General features: G+C 42.7%; 1 protein-coding gene across 1 annotated transcript in view; it reads right to left on the bottom strand.

Moving 5' to 3' along the window:
* Window positions 1-3,187, bottom strand: part of MAP2K5 (mitogen-activated protein kinase kinase 5) — a gene marked incomplete at both ends in the record, with an annotated part of 131,284 nt that overhangs the window by 80,717 nt on the left and 47,380 nt on the right. Inside the window, one exon of the mRNA XM_008945159.1 lies at window positions 2,074-2,135. Within this exon, the coding sequence (XP_008943407.1) occupies window positions 2,074-2,135 (62 nt within the window). The remainder of the gene's footprint in view (window positions 1-2,073; window positions 2,136-3,187) is intronic.

The following is a 3,187-nucleotide window of genomic DNA, read 5'->3' on the forward strand; positions in this document are numbered from 1 at the left end:
CATGGATAAATTCTAGAGCAAACAAAGGCTTTCACAGCCTCCTTCCAACAAGTCTACCATGCCAACTGAGATCAAAATCAGCACCAGAGCAGAGGCTGCCCGTGCTGGTTCAGGCTCAGCACACACCTTCTGTTAGGGAGAAGCAGGAGAAAGGGGCAAGTTCCTCCTCTGAAGGCACCTGCTCCTTTGTTCACCTCTTTCCTGACCCCCTGCACTGCAGTGGGCACAGAACAGGTTGCTAAAGCAGCAAATAAAATAACTAGAAAAAAATTAAGTACCAGTTCCCCATCCATGTCAGGGAGTCATGCTCACTAACTAACAGACTTGTAAAGAGGTGACCCTGCAGGTGAACCAAACCAAAGATAAATCAAGAGACAAAAGATGGGGCTGAAGCACCATCGTTAGGGATAAGTGAAAAACTGGAAGCAAACATCTGCAGAACATCAAGCCAGGTGGGCTGGGGAGGATGGGAGAGAGACAAAAGCCAGCAAGGGAACGACAAGGTAATGAGTGTGGATGTATTAAGTACATGATGTAAAGTGAGGGAAGTAAAAGGAGTAGCTATAAGCATCTGAAGGAATGCTTGAAGGCCCACTCCAGTGTTCTTACACTATACACATGCCACTTAGCATCAGGAATATGAGGACACTGTGAGCAACTTATCATTCAGTGCTCCATAGGGAAGAGGAGATGAAACGTTTTCACTCTGAACTAAAGGTGAAAAGCATTCAAATTCCAGAAGAAATTGCTAGGGTATATAATGAGGAGATTTGAAGCTACTTAGAGGAAACAGCATCAGAGAAGGATGTTCATCACCCTGGGCAGGCCACACAAATTAAGAGAAAGTAGAGCTGTGAATTACAATGAACAGAGACTAAATAGCTGCCTGTGTTGGATTAAAGGATTTAAATTGTCAGCTTGATGTATAATGAATGTGAAAACCCAGCACTTAATTAAATGGCACATGATAGAATAACTTTGTTATGGTTTAAACTGCTTAAGTTATCAAAGTATTCCTTCTATTTAGCAAGTGTTTAGCAGTATCTCTCTCCCTTATGAGAGCCACTGAGACATTGGCCATTTACTTTGTGTTCAGCTGTGGCAAAATATGGAATTTTTTTTTTCCTTGTGGTTTTTTTTGTTCTGTAACTTGAATTTTCAACCATGGCTAGTGAAAATCCAGCAATGCAGTCACTGAATGTTCCTGAGATATGACACAGACTACCACGAGCTCTACCAAACCAAGTAGACATTGGGGATTGATCTTCCTAGATCACAGACCATCTCTCTCCTCACCACCCCTAAAATGACTATTAGCTCTTCAACTGTGGCTGCTCATGTGTGACGGGTCCCAGCACTGGGTTGAGAGAGCAGCTTGGCCCCAGGCAGCCTTGGTCAGGCCTGGCTTGTGCCAGATAAAAACATTAGCCTCCTCCTTATTTGCCTGGAGGAGCACATCTGCCACAGGGAAAGACAGACAATGTGTTCTGCCATTGCATTTTGGTAACAGGAACTAGCTTAATTTTTCAACCTGGGAAGCAAAACTAATTGAGTTACTCTGTACAGAAGGAGGACAGTTAGAAGGGAAATTACACTGGAGAACAGGCAGATGCAGCAGATGAGGGATCACTGTAAGGGCTGGGACAGCACTTCTTAAAGGAATCCTATAGCACAGAAGAACTTAAAGACTAAATAAAGGTGATTAAGTGCATTGCTCCATCCTATGAGGGCTGATATGAAGACACACAACCACACAGTTCTCCAGAAAATTCATGCATTTTTTTTTCCTTATCCCATTCAATTTATCTCATGCTTTTCTATTTCTTGAGCCTCCATCAGCTCATGTGTTGGTCATTTAAAAGGAAGGTTTCCCTAACCCTGCTGTCCTTGTGCACACAGGGTGGTGAGGAAGAGCACCAGATAGGAAGGACTCTCCCTCCCTTTCCCAAGGCTCAATGAGGACGTGGGTCCTGGAGATGACCCAGTGTCCCAAGGGAACATGGGCACACTCAGAGCCAAGATGTGTTACAAGTACAGTCAAAAATGGAAAGATAAAAAGAAAAAAGTACTTACAGCTACTGCTATCCTTCCGAGTACATGTTCTGGAATTTTTCTATAAACATCCAAAGAACCCCCTGCAGGGACAAACAAAACGTGCTTAGGTAACACAAAATGAAATACTGCCCTAGATTTGAAGTCTCAAGGGTTTTCTAGGCCTTGGTTATTAATAAAAACACCACCAATGATATAACAATAACTGTGTCAGAAATAACTGACCTTAAAAATATACCAAACTCTGAGTAAACACACAAAATAGTACTGGGGTCTCTCATGACCCATGTTACTTTTGGAGCATGAATCCTCAAACTCCTGTTAAAAAGCCTCTCAGTTACAGGATGGAATATTGAATTTGAGGAGCTTAAAACCATGGGGCTTGGAGTAACTTGTCAGGAATAACAAAGTCATCCCCAAAAGCAACAAGAGTGGACTTCAAAGTCTGAGGTATAACTCTCGTCCCCCAAACCTGCTGCTAACACTACATGGTATCTGATGCAATGCTTAAAAACATGCTCAAAGCTCTTTCCTTCTTTCCTCCTGATGATCAAACCAGTGGAAGTTTGGTTGAGTGTTGCAGTTTGTGTCCATACTGGTGTCTAAAAAGAAAGATAAGGATCTCCCAGGTAAGTTTTGCCAGTAAACCCCAGTATAGGACAAAACTGACTGCCTGGCATAACCCCACCCAGCCAGCATCACACACTTATGGGGAAAGTGAGAAGCTAAAGTCCCTCTAATGGCCTACAGACATTCCCAAGGGACTGGGCAGGATTGTTCCCTTTATCTTCCATACAGGACATTTATGATCAGTCCAATGTTCAGAATGCCCCCAGGACAAAATACAAACAGAAATTACATTTACAACTGAAACCTAAAAATATCCAAGTAGAAAAGAGGGGTTGCACTAGATGACCTTCAAAGGTCCCTTCCAGCCCAAATCATTCTATGATTCAATGATTCTAATGGCAAAATAAAAAAAAAAAATAGCAGACAAGCAAATTGCAGGCAGAACATTTCACACTTTGCTTGCAAGAGCATGTTGTCTGATTGAGGGTTTGAGGCTCTTGGAAGTGCTCTTCACTGATCTAACTCTGCTCTCAGTGGAGCACATGGAGTTTACTGATGACACCAC

Source organism: Merops nubicus, unplaced genomic scaffold, assembly GCF_000691845.1.
Source record: "Merops nubicus isolate BGI_N331 unplaced genomic scaffold, ASM69184v1 scaffold9378, whole genome shotgun sequence".
In the NCBI taxonomy this organism is placed as follows: domain Eukaryota; kingdom Metazoa; phylum Chordata; class Aves; order Coraciiformes; family Meropidae; genus Merops; species Merops nubicus.